At 46.4% G+C, this 19,940-nt stretch overlaps 1 protein-coding gene across 1 annotated transcript in view; it reads left to right on the forward strand.

The window, feature by feature from the left end:
- Positions 1-19,940, forward strand: part of SMG6 (SMG6 nonsense mediated mRNA decay factor) — a 204,626-nt gene that overhangs the window by 177,415 nt on the left and 7,271 nt on the right. Inside the window, exons 14-16 of the mRNA XM_080924041.1 lie at positions 1,978-2,154; positions 5,634-5,780; positions 18,954-19,107. Coding sequence (XP_080780167.1) covers positions 1,978-2,154; positions 5,634-5,780; positions 18,954-19,107 — 478 coding nt within the window. The remainder of the gene's footprint in view (positions 1-1,977; positions 2,155-5,633; positions 5,781-18,953; positions 19,108-19,940) is intronic.

Genomic DNA, 19,940 nt, shown 5'->3' on the forward strand with positions numbered 1-19,940 from the left:
GTGGAAATGCAGAAGTTTCCTCTGCAAGTGAGAGACTGGGGATGCAGGGAGGCCACTGTGCGTGCTGCCTGCCAGGCCATTACTCATTTCAGCTCTGTTCTTTAATGCCTTTTAGCCCCTGCTTCTGTATTTCTAGCCTTCCTCATCACATGTTTGAATACACAGGATGGAACCATGGCTACCTACCCTGGCCCAAGGCAGGACCATCCATAGCCTTTCAGGGAGGTATCCAGGATCAGCCCCCTTAAACTCAAGAGGCTCTAAGCTTTTCAGGGAAGCCTTTTAGATAGAAGTGGCCAGATACTTAGCCTAATATTTTACCTTCTGGTGGCAATAGCCGTAGGTAAGTACCATCTTTGCAGGGGAAAATATGGCAGAGAATGGAATTGTGGCACAGGTGACTGGTATGCATGCACTCTCGCCTGGCCAAGTGGTGACTCGTCCACTTGTCTTAGAAGACATGGGTCATCCTGTATCACCTGTCCCTGTAGCCCTAGTGAGTTTCTCTCCGCCTGCCAGTCTTTTCCATGAGCCTGTCCTGTGCCACGTTATTCTTAAAGCACTTTGCTGGGGAAATACAAGATGTGATCTTTGGCACTAGAAGGCTTGCCTTCGGCATGGAGTTAGCTGTGCAACAGTGGAATGATGAACCCTGACAGTCCATCATCTACATCACTCCTTCACCTGCCCTCCACAGTCAGAAGTGAGGCTCAAAAATGGCTCTGGGGGTAGTGGGGTAGGGCTGGAGATATAACTTATCAGGTAAGAGCACTGGCTGCTCTTCCAAAGGACCTGGGTTCCATTTCCAGCACCCACATGGCAGCTACAACCATCTGTAACTCCAGTTCTAGGGGATCTGATGACATGTTCTGGATTCCTTATTCATCAGGCATATTTATGGTACACAAATATATATGCAGGCAAAATACCCATGCACGTAAATTAAAATGGAGTTAAATAAAATTTTAAAATGGGTTTTAGTCGTTTAACATGTCCCAGAATCGATGAAGATGAAAGAGCTGCCCTGCGTCATATCTGACCAGTATGGTGTAGAAATGCCCTCTGCTTCTTAGATGCACATCAAGCAGAGACCTCCTCTTTGATGACCATCCAGTCAGTAGGCATGATAGGGCCTCAGAAGCCAACAAGTAAAGGAAGGGTACCAGATAGCAAGGAAGAGGGCAATGCAAACGACACAGGCACAGATGGAGGTGAAGGTCTGCACATGGGGTCTTGTGAAGAGGATTCCAGTCTAGGCGACTGTGGACATGTCATCTGAGACCCTGGCAGACTTGACATCTGGTTATGATACTCCTTCACATAACTGCTAAATCAGCACTGTCATATGTTCTGCTGTAGCATCATGGGAGCAACTAGTGTGAACCGTGGAGGGCAGAGCGATGGCGAACTCACCTGCTCTGCCCCATCCTCTCAGCCTGATAATTTCCTGCCCAGTTCTCAGGTGAGGCAGGAACTATATGTTCAGAATGACTTGGCTAAGATGAAACAGCCAAGAAAAGTTATCTTTCAGTCTGCAGACTGCCCTGGAGGGAGTCTGGGAGTGGGGTGCCAGGAGTGCTAGGGGTGCTAGAAAGCAGTGTTTTATGGCAGCCAGCCTGCTACAATACATTCCTCATTCTGTTACTTTTATTCCAAACTTAGAAGACATTATTTTCTGGTTTTTGTTTTTTATAATAGGACTTTAATAAAATAAAAGCACAAGCCCTGAGGTTACCTGGCACTGGTCCTGAGGTTGTCTGCTGCCCTAGGGATGACCTAAAGTAAGGCCCTGGTGACTTCCTTCCTTCAGAAGACCTTGGTCCTTGCTTTCCTCCATACACACTCAAGTTGCTCATACTAGCTCCCTCCCCAGTAACTTTGACACAATTCTCATGTGCCCTGCAGCTAACAGTGCCTCTCGTCTTCATCCTCCCTCTCAGAAAATGCTGTTTTTCTTCTCTCCCTCTCGCCCTGTAGGTTATTGCAGCTGACTGCAAAAGGGTCACAGTGCTGAAGTATTTTCTGGAAGCCCTTTGTGGACAAGAAGAGCCTCTGCTGGCATTCAAGGGTGGAAAATATGTGTCAGTGGCACCCGTCCCAGACACCATGGGAAAGGAAATGGGAAGCCAAGAGGGAAAACAACTGGAAGATGAGGTACTGTTTGGGAAGAGCCCGCTATGGCAGAGAGAAGGTTCTCCTTCCCCTATGCCCTGATGCCCAGGCTGGAGTTTCTCCTTGAGATTTTTTTATAACCTCTGTTCAGTGTCTGTTGAGGTGACAGCCAACCTCTCAAGAGTGCACTTTGCTGGTGGTGCCCCTTCTTGCCAGTCCACCCCAATGCCTCTATCTACGAGTTCCAGATGCTTCTTTTTAATGTTGCATTGGAGGAAAGAGTTTAATAATGTTCAGCTCTGAAGGCTTAGGAAAAAGAGTAGAGAGAGGGGTGTTAGGGTTCAGGGTGAGGATCAAGTTTATAGATGTGCGGAGCTCAGCATAGCACAGGCCTGAACTCCAGCCTCCCACTCACGTACAGGAAGAGCTGACATTGCTGGCCCCATGTGGAAAATCACCCCTCCCCCAGCAAGCGCTCTCTCTCTCTCTCTCTCTCTCTCTCTCTCTCTCTCTCTCTCTCTTACTCCCTCCCTCCCTCCTGCACATCCTGATGTGATTAAGGAATCCTCTTGTTTGTTTGCCCTTGATTGTTCCTGTAGCCCTCGCCTCACTCCAGCCTCCCCCAGTCTCGCATGCATGTGTGCAAACTTGACTGTGTACCCACCCTGTGCCCCTGCAGACCCTTCTGGCAGATCCCCTGTTGTGAGATGATCTCTGGTGGTCATCTGGACGTGTCATTTGTCAGCTAAAATGCACATTGCTATCTACACCCCTGAGGTCTGTGGACTAAGTGTGACTATATGATAGAAACGGAACATATGTACACTTAGCATCCCTGGCAGCCTCCTTGCTTTTTATCTTTTTTATTTTTATGTAGGTAACCCTGTCTGGGAGTGTACACACGGCTCACTTTTGCCTGAAAGTTGACTCTTTTTTTCTCTTTACACCTCTTTACGAGGGTCTTAGGTAGAAAGAAACATGGGATGGAGGGAAGGGACGGAAGCAATTCTAGCCAGAGGCCAGGTCACCCATAGGCCAACACAGTCATTTGGCCCGCAGCAGTCTCAAGCGCCCGGTGGAGCAGGGCGGGGTACAGGGATGAAATCAGCAACAGACTAAGGAAGCCAGATGTCAGCTGGAAGCTGTCGTTTAGGATCTCAGGCAGTGATAGAGTGGCCACCTTTGGAACAGAGTCTTCAGAGAAGCAGTCTTGGCCTGGCTTCGTTGGGATAGCTGGAGAACTCCACCCCATGCCTGATGACACAGGGCTTAGCTTCCAGGACAGAGGTGGTTCCAGGGCTATAGCTAAGCCCACGATTCCAGACTCTCTAGATGAAACCTAGGCAGAGAATAAAGGGAAAGAATGAGCTGTCAGCATGGGAGGAGAGAGCGAAATTACCAGAGCCATTGGAGTGTCCAACTTTAGCAGGCAGAACGGTGCCCCTGCAGCTCTAGGCACAGTGTGGGAAACATAGGCCCATGAAGTCCATACCTCTCTCCTTTATCTCTCCCATACTAAAGGCTAAAATGTAGACAGTGGAGGATGAGCAAAGCCATCTCTCCAGCATGGCTATAAAGAGATGCCTCTGAACACCTAGGACTGGCAGCACAAGCCTAGCCAGGCAAAGAGGTTTTTCTCCCACCCTAGAAGGAGTGGGCTGCCTCTGGTGCCTGATCTAGTTGTAATACACTACTCTCCTTCTGAGGTTTACTGACCAGGCAAAGGTTCGTGACCCACACCAGGCTACCCACTTCTTCCTTTTCCCACGAGTCTCCTGGGTTCCTTTATGTTAGTGGTCCCTGGGAAATCCTACTTACCCTGTTCTGTGTAATTTCATAACCCTGCACTTCCTTGTTTGCTATGAGAGCTGAGCAAACCTCAGACAAGCTTCTCTGACCTTCCTTTGACCTCAGTCTTGTTCACTCCAAACCAATGCTAACTAACTGCCCATCCCTGATCAGAGCAGGCAAGAACACTCTTCCTCCATGGGCCAACAGGCATCTTGTTGCACTTGCTCTTGTCCAGGTTAACCCTGTGAGCAAGGAAATAAATGTGAAATTTTCTTCTTCATAGCCAGGTATTGATAAGTAAGTGGTGCTTGTGGACAGCACCCTAAACCTCCTCAGACCTCTCAGGACAGTTAGAGATTTTATCCTTACCTCCCATCTCCCAAGACTAGTTGGAAGAGGTATGTGTGGTGGTAGTGGTCAGGTGTCATTGGACATCTTTCTCTGTAAAGGACAATTTGTAGTTCTTGGGGATACTGCCAAACCACCCACCTTCCTTAGATCTCCTCATCACCTTACCTACACTTAACTACTCTTCACCAAGAGAATCCCAGTCTATCTAAATGGGTTCAGGCCTGATAAAGCTGAGTCACCAAGGGCTGTATCTGAGCTTGCTCTGTAAATTCAGAAGCCCAGCCCTGCAGGTCTGCTCATTCTGATTAGTAAGAGCAGACATGGGAGTCAGACTCACTTGAATTTGAATCCTCTGCTTCCTGCCACCTCTGTGACTCTGAACAGGCTATTTTATTCTAAGCCCCTTATTTATAAAGTGTAGATAGTAATGGCTGTTGTGCAGGCCATTGTGAGAATTAAGAGTTAATGTATGAAAAACACATAGCTGGGTACACAGCTCATAAAAAGCACCGAGTAGCTAGTAGCTGTCAGTGTAATCATCATTCTGTGAGAATTACAAGAATCTTCCTTCTCCTGTTGAATCACTCCCTATGTTCCCCTGCTAGCCCCATCCCCTTAGGCAGCTGTATGTTCTCTCCTGACCAAGGCCAAGAGTAAGAGAATGAGGAGTGGAGCTAGGACCACCCGGGGAGCAGTGGCTGCTGAGAACTGAGTCTACAAGTGAGGAAGTGCCATCCCTGGGGAAGGCTCCATCAGCCTGGCAAGAAGGCTCCTTAAGCTAGCCAGCCACTCCTACTTACTCTGCCTAGGCCCTTGGAGGGCGCTGAGCAAGGCCATGTTATGTGAATTTTTTTAATGGGGCCCAGAAGTCCCCACACTACCAGGCTGTGGTCTTTAAAGGAATTCAGGGCAAGGTCTATAGAGCTACAGCATCTGCTCTTGATACTGTCTGGGGCAAGGGAACTCCCTTTCTTAACTCCCAGATGTTGGCCAGAATTGATTCCTATCAGATTATTAACACCAGTTAGATTTAAATTGAGCAGTTCAGCTTTCTCTATTGTTTACTCTTTGAATCATTTTAATTTCAAAATGAAACCAGGTCCAAAGTTTGTGTTGAATGTATGCAAGGGAGAACAAGGACTATGAACACAGTGCAAGGGAATATGTTGATTGAGTAACATAGGCATGAGTGTGTAAGAAAAGCTCTAGCATGTAGGTACAATTTGGGGAGAAGAGTCACTGTTCCTACCAACACGCTCCAGGGAATTCTTCGCAAGGAATGCTTCCCACATGGGGTAGGGGCTAAAGGACAAAGAGTGGGTTGGCTAAATACCATGGCTCATGGTCTCTTCGTTCTCCTTGTCTGTCTTTACCCTAAGGAAGAAGATGTGGTGATTGAAGACTTTGAGGAAGATTCAGAGGATGAAGGCAGTGGCGGTGAGGATGACATCAGAGAACTTCGGGCCAAGAAGCTGGCTCTAGCAAGGAAGATAGCTGAGCAGCAGCGTCGTCAGGAAAAGATCCAGGTAAAGCCTCACTGGAGAAGCTGATTCCCACTGAGGGTGTAGCTATGCAGGGCGTAGCAGGAGTGGTGTGAGCAGGAGTGGCAGGGGACCCTGTTGTTAGACTCAGGTTGTGAGTTCTAAGGCAGGGCAGGGCAGCACTTTTCCTGTGAAACTCTGTCAGTACCACACACGTAGTCTTTGATACAATTTAAGGACTCATGTCTTTCACCTTTTGTAGGTATTCGTGGAACTCACTCCTTCTTGTGGGATTAGAATGCCATAGCCACAGACTTCTTATCTGGGCTCTCAGGGAATTGGGAGAGAGTACTCTCCACATCTTCCCAGGTAGATGCTACCTAATCTACATTCACAGTTACCTCACTGTCAGCCCTCTTGGAAGCCTAAACCTTCACATCCAGCAAGTTTTTTTTTTTCCTTTGGCTGTCCAAGATCTGTTTCTTTGTACTAAATATTTATTTCTCCAAGCATGTTAAGCGCCCTTTATAGACTTTGTACATGGGAAGCATTAAACCTCACTCTTTGCCTCTATAAACATGTGTCTTTAGACCTCTCTTCAGATGTCCTTCTCATCTCCCTCTACCCCTCTCTTTCCCATCCATCCCTTTCTCATACTGCTTCTCTCCCCCCACCTCCCCAGTGCCTCCCTCTCTCCATTTTGAGACAAGTTCTGTATGGCCCTGACTGGCCTGGAACTCACTATGTATACCAGGATTTGGCCTTAAATTCACGGAGTTCACTTGCCTCGGCATCCAAAGTGCCTCCAAAGGCAGGTATTACATGCTGTTCTCCTCTTGAACATATGGTTTAGTCCAGAAAGCCAAGCAAATATGATATAATTCAGGCTCTGACACTTATCTAACCTTATAGCACTGAGCAAAGTATTTGACTTTAAAGAGCCTATTTCTTCATCTACAAAGCAGGATGGTAGTACCTCCCTTTTACTGTCCCCAGAGGGGACATGAGACACTGCCACAAAAGTTCTTAGCCTACAAGAATTTCCTTTGTCTGATATTAGTCTCATCCTCTACCCTAGAAGAGCAATGCTAACAGTTGAACATACCCATGTCCTACTGCTACTAGGATCCAGCACACAATACCTCTACATGCCTGCCTGCTGTAATGTGGCTACCTACACAAACCTCTCATGAGTCTGACTGTGAACCTCTTTGTGGCCCAAAGAACAGCATTATCTTCATATTTCTCTTCTTACCCTTTTCTTTCTCACTACCAGTCCTTACAAAAGTCCTACCTCAAGTCCTCACTTTCACATCTTGACACTCAGTCCAGCTGTTAAAGAATTAGGGGTTGGGGGTAGGGGAATATATATATTCTTATATATATATAAGAAACTACTGCCAAAATTACCTGGGACCTGTTTTTATCAAACTTGGTCCTGCTGTGCATGGTGGTGTGAAACCTGTAATCCTAGCAGTTGGGATGTGGAGGTAAAAGATTTCAAAGTCATCCTCAAATACAAAGCAAGTTCAAAGCTAGCCTGAGCTACGTGAAACCCACTCTTTAAAAAAACAAAAGCAAAACAAACTTAGTCCCCATTGTAGTTAATTTTTTTTATAACATTGGGTTCTTCTACTTGACTCCTCAAGCCTCCCACTCACATACTAAGTACACTGTTGTCTTCTTTACTACTCAGAGCTACTTTCCCAGACTTGCTTATCATTTTTTAACCCCTCCACCTTCCTATTGTTTTTAGTCTAGCAAGATGAATTGGTAGTTAATAGAAGTTAAAGAAGTTTTGTTTGACTTCTTTGATGATATCAAGTAGAACATCATCTTAAATTCTACCATGGCCTTTTACAAACCCTGCTGTCCAGTTTTTTATCATGTCCTGTCTGTTCATTTACTCCTCTTCTCCTTCTAGGTATCACTGCACTCTACCCTAGTTCATGGACTTGTTGAACCATAACAACCAGGCTCCTGCGTTGTATAACTCCAGAGGGTGCCACAGACTTTATAATCTGGGAATGGCCTCTCTTGGGCTCACACAGGACTCAGTCTGGCCACCAGGTTCACTCACACCATAAGCCCACAATCCCATAGAGAGCCTTTCCTCTGCTCAGAAATCATCACTGCCTAGCTTGGCTAGTGAAATAAAAGCTTAATTCCTTCTAATAACATCTTAATGCTGTTCCTACTTCGTTTCCTATTAACATACTCCCAGTGAACAATTATTAGGTAACAATTGGATACTGGGCAAACTAGTCAGCTTCTGTGAGCCTGTTTCTAAATCTGTAAAGTAAACTCAGCACAGCACCTGCCTCATAGTTTCTGTGTGTCCTTAGGATGAGTGTATGAAGTGTCTGTCCAGCCATTAAGACTCCTGCCCAGACAGTGACATTAACCTTCCTCTCTACTCACTGCCTTACACCCTATCCTATACTCTGCCCTTTCCTACTTTTAGATCTTTGTTGAGTCTGTCTCTCAACTTAAAGGGCTCTTTTTCTGCTCCATGTTTCCTGTTACCAGTTGAAATTCTATTGAACCCACATTCCCCAATGAAACACCATCTCCCCAGTGAAGTCTCCCCTGATTGCTCCCAGGAGGAATTTGCCTCTGTGTTCCAGGGTTCCTGCAGAGTTGATTTATACCTCATTTGTAGGACTTCTATCATGTCTCATATTACAGTTATCTGTGGGCCTTTTCCCCCACAGTACTATGAATTCTTAGGAATCAGGGACCATGTTCTCAGCTCAGTTTAGCAAATGGTACTGAGCAAACGGTACTAATGGCTGGGATGTACAAACCTTGGAGGTCAAAAGACAGGGGGAAGTGACATTTTAGAGCAGACTATACAGTATAGAAGCTATTTTTTTTTGTTTGTTTGTTTATTCGTTTGCTTGCTTGCTTGTTTTTTAGTTTTTGTCTTTTGAGACAGGGCTTTTCTATGTAGCCCTGGCTGTCCTGGAACTCAGTCTGTAGACCAGAATGACCTCAAACTCAGAGATTCACCTGTCTCTACCGCCAGAGAATTTGACTTAAATGTATGTGCTGCCAACTAATATGTGAGAAGCTATTATTGGGACAAGTGATTTGGCATGTGAATGAGGTCTTTTTTTAAAGATTTTATTTACTTATTTTATATGTAGTACACTGTAGCTGTCTTCATACACACCAGAAGAGGTCATCTGATCCCATTACAGATGGTTGTAAACCACCAGGTGGTTACTGGGAATTGAACTCAGGACCGCTGGAAGATCAGTTAGTGCTATTAACCACTGAATCGTCTCTCCAACCCAAATGAGGTCTTTTAAGAGATCAAGTATTAACTTGGTATGGTGACAGATGCCTTTAATTCCAGCACTCAGGGGGCAGAGGCAGGCAGATATATTTAAGTTTGAGATTAGCTTAGTCTACATAGCAAATTCCAAAACAACCAGAGCTACATAGTGAGATCTTGTCTCAAAAAGCAAACAAGATCAGTACAGAACTAGTAAGATGGCTTAGCAGGTAAAGGCACTTGCCACCTACTAAGTGTGATAATCTGAGTTCAATTTCCAGAACCCATATGTTAGAAGGAAAGAATTGACTTCTGAAAGTTGTCCTCTGATACATGCTATACACATGCATCTCCTCACCTCCACTACACATGATTGATAGATGGATGGATGGATGGATGGATGGATGGATGGATGGATGGATGGACGGACAGACAGGAAATTGTTTTTGAAAGATTAGGTACAAACAAGCCTGGGTAAACCATATATATTGAAACTCAAGAGGCTTAGTCAAGAAGGTTATAAGTTCAAAGCCAGAGCTGGACTGTACAATGAGTGTAAAGTATGTAGGTTGGGCTACATAGACCCTCCTAAGATGGGAGAAGGATGCTATGAGAACACATGTCATAGCAGCTCTAACTTCTGCTAGAGTACACTGTCTAGGCTGACCATACAAGTAATAAGCAGTCCTGACTATCTGTGTCCCACAGATCTGTTCTGAGGAGGATGTTGTGGCCCCTTTAAGAACAGGCCCCACATGCACTGCTGTTGGCGGCCCTGCCTCCTGTCAACCTCCTTCCTCCAGCCCCATAGCCACAGGAGGATTTCTCAGCAGAGGAAAAATTCCCCCTCTTACCTCCCCCTTCTCTTTAATGCCCGGGGCCCTTCACTTCCATAATTCTTCATTTTCCAGCCTTGAACGTAAGCCAGACACATCTGTCTGGCCATATGCGTGAACCCTGGAGTCTGTGCCGAGGTAGCTGTAAAACAGGGCCGGTGAAGGCCCTTCTGGGAGAGCACACACATATGTGTGCCCTCAGGCCATTGGCTCCCTGCCCAGAACCACAGGGCCTCAGTGCTTCAAACCCGTGTTAACCTTCTCTATTTTTCCTCTTTTTGTTTAATTTAAGGGGGAAAATCCCAAGGAAAAGGTATAAATTGTCCTGGGAGTAGGGGAGAGGCTCCTAGCTAGAGAGACCATTATTGTTGGCAGGTACCTGGGTCACACTAATACAATAAGGAAGAAAGGAGCATCCAGTGAATTAAGATTGGAGAGATGGGCTGTAAATTACACTGCTCTGAACTCCATCAGTCTCCAGGGTGTTAACCGAGAGGTGTAAGGCAGGTCCCAAGCTCCCAGCGCCTTTTACAGACGCAGCAAAGCAGGAACCACACATGTTTGGGGAAGGAGATGTGAAGATGGGGTTCAACAAAAGCCCCCTTGCCCCAGGATGGCTATAAAGTCCAAGTGAGATCTGGGGCTGTAGCTACACCTCCACTTCCCTGCTCCCACATAGACCCTTGGGCCTCAGGCTCATCTGTGGAGATGGGGGAGGTGAGGCCTGGCCTCCTTCTGCAGCCTGTCCCTCCCTGCTTCCGGGACTGCACAGAGAGGCTGGTGAGTGGGGCCGACTAGAGGTCAGAAAAGGGGTGTGGGGAGCGCTCAGGGCCTGTGCAGCTGGAACTGCAGAGCCCAGCTAGCCCCTAGATGTGAGGGGTGCCAAATCCACCCACCCCTGGGTTTGAGACCACATGCTCTGGCATAGCCCAGGCCTTGTTTTGTTGCCTAAGATAGCAATTCCTACTGTATCAGTCCTGTCGACCTTACAGCTTTCTACTTGTGTTTTTATTTGTATTGCCATTCTTGGGAAAGGTCCACAGTCCTTACTTAGCAAGGTACATGATTTGTCTGGGAAGTTGGTCAGAAGGGTTTCATTTCTAACCAAGCACCCAGAGCCAAACAGTCACTGAATATTCTCCTCCGGGCACTCGGGAGGCCTGTTGGCACCTTATACTGTCCTGGCCCTGTGAACCTCCTGCCTCCTCCCCTGACTCCATAAGGCTCTCCTGTGATTTGTGCTGCTGTTGGGCGGGGTCAGGTTTCCTGAGCAGTTGCAAACATCCCACCTGAAACATAACAGGCTCTTCCTCTGGCCACAGCTATTGTTTCCCTCTGCATTATGGCCACATCTTGCTCTGTAGCCAGCAATGACATGTGTTCTGAAAATAGCTTCACTCCACTGTCCCCTTCCCACCCACCCACCCTCCTGAAGATGTAGTCACTCCTTTGTGGTCACCCCAGGAGTTTCACTCTAAATATAGCCACAGTCCATTCATGCTGCCACCCAGCCCGGGAGGGGGTTGGGAGGGCATTGTGGAACAATGGGGTATACACAGAACACACACACACACACACACACCTGTATGGAAGGAAGCTAGCGGAAGGCAGACACTCAACCCTGGCTCCTAGCTGTCGGAGACATTGTGGAGGCCAGTACACTACCAGTCCAGGGACACGTTCAACTTTGATGGAAAGCACATCAGTCTGCAGGGCTGGGTACCGCCCAAGCATACCCCAGCCTCTCTGCAAACCATGGTGCTAGACCTCCAAAATCCTCAGTGCTGCCTCATTGGTTCCCACAGCATCCACAGAGTTCTGTCTTACACCTGTATCCCAGAAGGTCAAGCCTTTGGGCTGAAATGCCTTTTAGACTGATGCTTGTAGCAGGCTCAGAAGTGTTATGCTTAGCCCTTCATTCTCCACAAAAGAGAGTATACTTGTAAGCTTTTTCAGATCAAGAATTATTAACATTCGATATCTAGAGCAATGGTTGAACAGTTAAGAGAACTGGCTACAGTTCTAGAGACCTGAGTGTCATTTCCAGCACCCCATGGCACCTCATAATTGAAGCTCCAGTTCCAGAGGATTTGACACCCTGTGATAGCCTCCATGGGCACTGCAAAAGTACATGGTATACAACCCGTACATGCAGGTAAACCATTTATGCATAGTACAAATTTTCATTTAAACTCTTCTCTTTAAAGTATTATTTAGTGGATGAGACTGTGTGATTGAGCTCATTGAGCTCCTCACGTTAGGCCCTAGGAGTCCTCATGCGCCTGTAATCCCAGCTGTCTGAGGCTCAAGTGGGAAAGTAACTTTGAGTTCAGGATTTCACCACCAGCCTAAGCAACATAAGGACCCTATGTTTGTTTGTTTGTTCGTTCGTTTAGAGACGGGAATCTCACTATGCAGCCTTGTGTAGGCTAGAACTTGCTATATAGGCCAGGCTGGCCTTGGATTTGCAAAGATCAGCCTGTCTCTGCCTCTTTGAATGCTGGAATTAAAGATGTTGGCCACTACCTCTTACAGAAGGGAGGGTACAAGCAAAAGTCATTATACTTTTTTTAAAGCAAATGGCTTCTTTTTTTTCCTTTGTTTTGTTACCTGTATTTTTGGTTTTAAGACAGGCTAGCTAGCCTCAAGCTTGAGACAGTCCTCATACATTGTTTTCCATTCCAAGTGCTGTATCCAAGAGCATGTATCACACCTGGCTTAAGCACCTGTTCCTGTTCATCCCTGTGATGTTTTTGGACATCCGGAAAAGGGGCTCTTAAAACCTTCTCAGGGAGGCTTTCAGCAGCCCATGCACTGTCTGCGCCCTTGGTCTCTGCAATGGCCACCTTGTTACTCGTACTTTTTGTCTTCTCCCTCTTCTTTCATTTACAATCCAGGTAGTTTTTAAAAATAGGTAGTACTATTTGGCACAGTCGTGTGCTTAGTAGTAGTGATTCCCACTACTCAGGAAGCTGAGGCGAGAGATCATATGGATGAGGCAAACCTGAGCAGTATAGTGAAAGCTTATCAGAAAATAAAATAAGATTGTTCAACAATTAAGAGTTCTACTTAAGGGGTTGGAGAGATGGCTCAGCAGTAAGAGCACCATCTGTTCCTCCAGAGGTCCTGAGTTCAATTCCCAGCAAGTACATGGTGGCTCACAACCATCTGTAATGAGTGCTGATGGCCTCTTCTGGCATGCAGGTAGAACACATACACATAAAATAAATAAATAAATCTTTTTAAAAAAAATGTGCCGCTCAAACTGGGTGGTAGTGGTGACTACAAGCCTTTAATCCCAGCATTTGGGAGGCAGAGATAGGTGAATCTCTTGAATTCCAGGCCAGCCTGGTCTATAGAGGAAGTTCTAGGACACCCAAGGCTACACACAACAACAACAACAACAACAACAACAAAAAGCCATGTATCAAAAAACAAAACAAAAAAAAAAATGAATGAAAATTCAAAGTATAATTTTTCTCTTAAAAGACAAGGTTAGGCCTGGGGAACTCCCTCACTGGGTGGAGCACTTATTCCTCTCCTCCAGCATCTGTGGAAAAAGCAAGACATGTCTCTATGATGCCTGTAACCCTAGTATGGGGGAAGTGCAGATCAGGTGGTTCCTGGGAGTCTGCTGGCCAGCCAGCCTTCCTGAAATACCAAGTTTCCACTTTAGACCCTGTCTCCAGACAAAGTGGAAAACCATGGAGAAAGATACCTGGATGTCTTGCTGTGGCCTTTGTATATGAATGCATAGGCACATGTATTCCTAAACTCAAAAACATATATCTAACATGCACCAAAAATGAGTCTCACGTCTCCAGGCTGGCCTTGAACTCATGCATGGGTTCAGGTGATCCTCTTGACTTAGTATGGGATTATATGCATATATCTGTACCCAGCTGCTGTTAGTCTCACAATAGAATTTAATACCCCTGGCACTAGAAAGATGGCTCAGCAGTTAAAAGCATGTAATTGTACTTCCAGAGTACCCGAGTTCAGTTCCAGCAATCATAGGCTCACAACTGCATACAGCTCCAACACGTGTGGCCCCCATAGGTATCTTCACACATGAGCGCATACATGCATACACTCACATGATTACAAATAATTTAAAAAAATAAGTTCTTAAAAAAATAGTATTCCTGTGCCTCCCCTTTCTGTTTCTAGTTACTGCTATCTTTGATGGCCACTCAGATTCACAGAATGTAAAAGGGAATGGTACAAGAGAGAGTAGAAATTGTCATTGTCATTGCTAATTTGTATCAGGCACAAAGTTAGGTAGTCTTTGACATGCAAGGTGAATGTGGAAGTTTGCTATGTTATAAAACCTCTCATTTTAGTAATGACATTATTACTGTTAATCTGTCTCCAGAGTAATAATACAGATTCTATGTGATTCCATCACTCTTTGAAGGGAAGGAAGCAGCTACAACTGTGTATAGATCTTCTAAGCAGAAGAAAGACTTAACTTAGACTTGTACTTGGTGTGGTGACCCTGTTTCATGATCTGCTGTGCACCTTCTGTGTCAGCCAACTGCATTTCATTTTTATCTGTTTGTAATTTCTGTCTGTTTTCAGTGAATTAGCATTGTAAAATCATCTCACTTTAACTTGTAATAGAACCTTTCTAGAGACTCAACCCATCAGCTCCTTCAGCTATTGCATACCGTGTCTCTTTCCCAGTTGTCAGTTTGCTCCAGAAAACTCCTGTTGGGGTTGGAGAGATGGCTCAGTGGTTAAAAGCACTGACTGCTCTTCCAGAGGTCCTGAGTTCAATTCCCAGCAACCACATGGTGGCTCCCAACCATCTGTAATAGGATCTGATGCCCTCTTCTGGTGTGTCTGAGGACAGCTACAGTGCACTCGTGTATATATATTAAAATAAATAAATCTTTTTAAAAAATAAAAAGAAAGTTCCTGTTGGCCAGAGATAATTGGACACTTAGCAGTTTTCCCTAAACTGAAGTTATTTTTCTTTTACATATTTCATGCCAGCATGGTCCTCATTGTTACAGGTCTGATTTGGAGTATCTACTCTTCGTTTATTTTTAAGTCTTTTTTGTTTTTGTTTATGTGTTTGCTTGTTTTTTGTTTTTTGTTTTTTGTTTTTGAGATAAGGTCTTGCCAAGGATGATCATGAACTCCTGGTCCTCCAGTGTCCCACCACACTGTCCTTGGAGTGCCTACACTTTCCCAAGACACTGTCTAAGAACCAGTGAGTCCCAGGCTGAGATACAGTCTGCGGGCTCCTGTGGAACTCTCCTTCCGGGTCAATACATTTGACTCCAGGCCAGGGCTGATCTGTCTGAATCTTAGCATTCCAGCCCCCCCCCCCACTCCCACCAGAGGCTTCTGCAGCTTTTTACTCATACAAACAAAAATAAATCTCACTACCGGCCTCTGAACTCCACAGCAGCGTGCTTCCCCTTCTCCCTGAGCGTCCCATGGCTGTGAGTGGGGACTTGGCACTCTCCCCATCAACATCACTTTTTCACTCCCTGCGCATCCTGTGTCCTTCTCTCACCGTGCGACCCAGAGATCAGAATGGGACGTGACGGCCGGCACAGGCGCCGTGCACAGCTGCCAGGAATCTGACGGGTAAAATCTGGAAAAGTTGGGAGGGCAAATGCTAAACACACACAGCGCTGCTCAGAAAATGCCGGAAACACAGACACCCATCACAGAAAGCCTGACTCCTAAGCTCTTCTTGATCTACCATTCTTTTTATTGGTGCTGAATTAATCTTGTGACCCAGGCATTAATCCCCTTACCTGTCAAGCCCACTGGTACCCCAAAAGAAGAGACAGCAACTTTGTCTAATCTCCTGAGACTCCATGAGGGCATGTGGGGAACAGGAAGCAGTTGTGTGGTGACTCACTGGGCAGAGCCAGGTTAGGGGAAGTTGTCTGCAGGCGTCCCTGGGACCGGATGAGGGCAGCCCAGCTCTGACCACCACACGCAGCTTGGCCCTGTCCCATTCCCAGGGAACTATCTGCTACCTCTTTGAGAGGCTATGGCCAGTTCACCTTTCTGGCCACAGACCATAGCGCCAGGTAACCAAGGAAATAATGCTTCCCCAAACCTTACTCTAAGTTTTAAATCTATCCTGTCTTCAAACACCAGGCTGTCCCCCGGCCTGCCTTGGCCGTCTGGCTTACCACTAATAGACAGGTGGAATGAACCTGGTCTTAGGAACCCATTGTTCATCCAAAGTGAAAAACCACAGTCATCAGCTTTCTTAATGGAAGTGTAACCAGGACTGCATGTCATTTCTCTAAGTAAGAAAACAGATGTGGGAAGAAGAGAGATGGTGCTTCCTTAATTAAGACTAGGGCTCCTGTCACCATAGGTGCTAGTGTCTCCTATCATCCACCAGCCATGTGGCAGAGTTTGTTATGTCCTCTCTCCCACAAAAACAGAGATTTGGAACCCAGGGCTTCAGGAAAAGCATTCTGCTAGAGTTGTGTGGAGAACAGAAGCCTTGGGGCGGGAGGGGGGGGCTGCTTCTCGGCATAAAGGGCAGCAGAATATTTGCTGAACCTGAGCAGGACCATTTTCTGTTCTCAATGCCCAAACCAAGGTTAATGGAATGTGTGTTGCTATCCTTCTGCCAGTTCTCTGGGAAGGGACAGTGACCCAAAACCCCTGGGAAGGTGGCTGACACTTTTCCCTTGTGAGGTGAGATCAGTTGGAGGGTTTCAGCAGATGGGGCCTCTCAGCCACATTTCTCATGCTGCCACTGTCCCGTGTCCTGTGTCTTTACCAACTGTGGTGGCAGTGGCAGCAACAACTTACTCATAGGGAAAGGTCTCTGGTAGGTCACGAAAAAGCCACCCCCATCCTTTGAAGGCATGCCCTTTCAGTTTTACTGTCACCCCAGTGAAGCCTGAGCAGCCGTCTTGCTAACTGTTGGTGGCCAGGCCCAGCACTGTGGGCCCCATCTCAGTTGGCACGCACATACACTTCCTCTGTGCTGTTTTCGGGTCTGTGTCCTTGTGGTTGCTATGTTTCAGAAGACCATAAGAGGGAGTGAGGGGACTGAGACTGACCCACCCACTTTTCTGAATCCCCATTGGTACGAGCTAGCTCCCTGCATGGAGTGTGCCAGAGCAGATAAATTCAGTCGGTCAATTTGCTTTCTGGCTATGGTCCCCAGAGGAAATAGCACAATAATAAATATACTCTGTAGAGACAGATAGACCCTAAACCTGTCCCATCAGGCCATTGCCACCCATGGAAGACTGTCAGTCCAGAGGACACTGGGTGTTGCAGATGTTCACAGAGTTCCACAGAAATGGAAAAGCCTGTAGCACAGATAGTTCCTGGCTTGTGGGCTTCTGGGGCTGACAGTGGTTGGTGATGGGAGTAACTGTTGAATAGTATGAGGTGGGGCACTTTGAATTTTCATTATGGCATTTCAGTTTGTACTGGGATCCAGCATGATTATGAAATCCTTAATATCCTAGAGTACTTCCCTGAAGCGCCTAAGACAAAAAGCCCTAGTGCTAATTTAAAGGGAAAAAGAAGGCAGTGGTGGAATTATTTGTTCAGAGTTAAAAGTAGAGCAAAAAGGAAGGAGTGATATGCCTTTAATCTCAGCAGAAGATAAAGACAAGCAGATAGATCTCTGTGAGTTCAAGGCCAGCCTTTCACATATCAAGTTCCAGAATAGCCGGGGCTACAGAGAAGAGATCCTGATATCTCTCTAGTGTTTTAAAAAAGAAAAAAGAGGAAAAAAAAAAGACCCACATTTAGGAAACACTGTGCAAAGCAAGGACAGGTGATACAGTTATGATCTGATTGTTCTCTGTAGGCTGGATGGTAACTTCTTCTCTATGGACTCCTGATGCAGGAAATGATTCGTAGCATCCTGCTTAGACCCAGTTGTTAAAAATGCTTACATTGTATGTGTGCACATGTAGGAGTTGAATCTTGCCAATCCTTTTTTTTTTTTAAGATTTTATTTTATATATATGAGTACACTGTAGCTGTCTTCAGACACACCAGAAGAGGCCATCAGATCCCATTACAGAAGTTTGTGAGCCACCATGTGGTTGCTGGGAATTGAACTCAGGACCCCTGAAAGAGCAGTTGGTGCTCTTTTTTTTTTTTTTTTTTTTTTAAATATTTATTTATTTTATGTGAGTACATTGTTGCTGTCTTCAGGCACACCAGAAGAGGGCATCAGATCCTGTTACAGGTTACAACCACCAGGTGATAGCTGGGATTTGAACTCAGGACCCTTGGTAGAACCATCTCACCAGCCTGCAGTTGGTGCTCTTAACCGCTGAGCCATCATTCCAGCTGCACACCCCCCCCCCTTTTTTTTCAAGATAGGGTCTCACTTTGTAGTTCTGGCTGGTCTGGAACTCACAGAGCTTTGCCTGCTTCCTCTGAGTGTTGGAATTAAAGTTGTGTGCCACCACACTGGACCCTGTGTATATACTTTTCAAATTCAGATTTTGTGTTATATTTCATTAGGGTTTGGAGTAGGTAGATGGTTGAAATGCACAATGAAGTGAGTTAGAATCACAAATTCTGGGGTTGTGGGTAGAGTGCTTACATCCTGCAGGTCTGGATTTGATACTCAGTACTGCATAAAACCAAACATGAGTTTGGGCCAGCTGCATGAGACCCTGTCTCGTTTTTAAAAGGGACAGGTTGGGAAGAGCAGGGGAGAAGGAAAATGAAGAAAAGGGAGGGGGTGGGCAAGGAAAGAAGGAAGGATGAAGAGATTGGTTCTGATCTGATTCAAGTGTTTGGACTGAGAACTGTCCTTTGTGTGCTGCCTGTGTAATACTTGACTCTCCTTTCCTACCCTAGTTACTTGCTCCCTTCTTACCTTTAATATCACCAGTGTCCTTTCTCAATGACAGCTAAAGTTCAGTAGACTTAAGGCCTGGGCCATTCGGTCTGTGTTGATTTTGATTGTACTGCTTAGCTCAGCCTGTAGGTCTGTCCCTCAGGCCTGAAGGGGTGGCTGTGCCTCAGGAGTGGGAAGAGATGTGTGGGGGCAGGATGCTTACACACTGTTGAGTCAGGGCTCTGGCTCACCCGCCTGCTCACTCTCTTGCTCCCTCGTATTCTGTGTCCCTGTAGGCTGTTTTGGAAGACCAGAGTCAGATGAGGCAGATGGAGCTGGAGATCAGACCCTTGTTCCTTGTACCAGATACCAACGGCTTCATTGACCACCTGGCCAGTCTGGCTCGGCTGCTGGAGAGCAGGAAGTACATCCTGGTGGTGCCCCTCATCGGTGAGCTGAGTGGGAGGACAGAGGAGCCCTGCACGTGCACAGCAGCCCCTCTACACATGCCCAGAGCCAGGCCGGCTGACCTGGCTGTGCATGTGTAAGACGGGATTTGCCTAGAATGTGTGGGCAAGGAAAATTGTTTAATAATCAGAGTAGTTCAAATTATTATGACTGATCCGTGGCTTAAACTGCTTGAGCAAATGGACTCCTGTGTCCCAGCAACCAGCGGCTGCAGGAGCCCAGCCCTTGTTTTTTCCTTATAAAGCTTGCAGTAAAACAGCAAAGCTGGTTCCCGTTATTGGTAAACACTCAGCCCTGGCAGATAACGGCAGTGCTGCTGGGTGGTCTGGCAGGGAGGCTGGGAGGATTTTGAAGTGGTTAGATGCCTTTGGTCTGATTGTCTTGTAGCTTTTCATGATCATTCTGTTGGTTCGAGGTAACATTCTTCTGGCCAATGTCACCCTAAGGCCAGACTAACAGGAACCCTTTAGAGCAAGACCTTTGGCTCACGCCCTTCAAGTCCTGCCACTTGGGCCATTGGTACTGGTTAGCATCTCAGGGTCCAGCAAGCCTGCTTTTTCTAGCTGAGTGTTCATGGGAGATTACTGAGTACCCCTTAGTGCTTAAGCTTAATAGTAGGTCAGCCTCGGGTTGTACATTGGTCTCCGGATACCTGTCAAATCTGGCTACTGTAGCTACTATAGCTGATGACCGTCCTGTGCAGAGAAAGGGGTGTGTAAGATGATCGCAAAGACCAGGAGCTTTAATGCCCCTCTGCCAGCAGCCATTTGAAGTAAGTTCGAGAACACTGTTCTCTGAAAAAGGCGCCAGACTGG

This window comes from Micromys minutus, assembly GCF_963924665.1.
Source record: "Micromys minutus genome assembly, chromosome: 10".
NCBI lineage: Eukaryota > Metazoa > Chordata > Mammalia > Rodentia > Muridae > Micromys > Micromys minutus.